At 60.2% G+C, this 480-nt stretch overlaps 1 protein-coding gene across 1 annotated transcript in view; it reads left to right on the top strand.

Annotated features, from left to right (window-relative positions):
* LOC108803853 (ubiquitin carboxyl-terminal hydrolase 4-like) overlaps positions 1-423 on the top strand; it is a gene marked incomplete at both ends in the record, with an annotated part of 13,365 nt that extends 12,942 nt beyond the window's left edge. The window contains 1 exon segment of the mRNA XM_018575651.1: positions 181-423. Coding sequence (XP_018431153.1) covers positions 181-423 — 243 coding nt within the window.
* Between the last annotated feature and the right edge of the window lie 57 nt (positions 424-480).

Raw genomic sequence — 480 nt, forward strand, 5'->3', positions numbered from 1 at the left:
GGGGAGGGGGAAGCTGAGGATAGGGATGGGGCAGTGAACCATGTAAAGTGTGTGTGGGGGAGGGGGAAGCTGAGGATAGGGATGGGGCAGTGAACCATGTAAAGTGTGTGGGGGAGGGGGAAGCTGAGGATAGGGATGGGGACCGTTGTGACCGATATATCACCCCTGTCTCTTCTCTAGACGATGACATGGAACACCAGGAGGAGCCGGAGGAGAAGGAGGAGTCTGCAGAAGAATCCAACGGCCAATCAGATGACAGCGTGGAGGAGGAGAGCTCCGGGGAGCAGTGCAGCCCCTGTAATAAGATCGCTAAGAAAGCGCCGGAGTGCCGCCGGAGACTCTTCTCCTTCAGCCTGGTCAACTCTTACGCCACCTCCGACGTCGCCTCTCTGCCCGCCGAGGGTTCGGTCCTGAAACTCAGCTGTAAGTGCCGCGGCGTGCCGGGCGTAGAGGGAGGAGGAGGGGCCGGGTGTAGAGGGA

Source organism: Nanorana parkeri, unplaced genomic scaffold (assembly GCF_000935625.1).
Source record: "Nanorana parkeri isolate BGI_ZX_2015 unplaced genomic scaffold, ASM93562v1 scaffold4338, whole genome shotgun sequence".
Lineage (NCBI taxonomy): Eukaryota > Metazoa > Chordata > Amphibia > Anura > Dicroglossidae > Nanorana > Nanorana parkeri.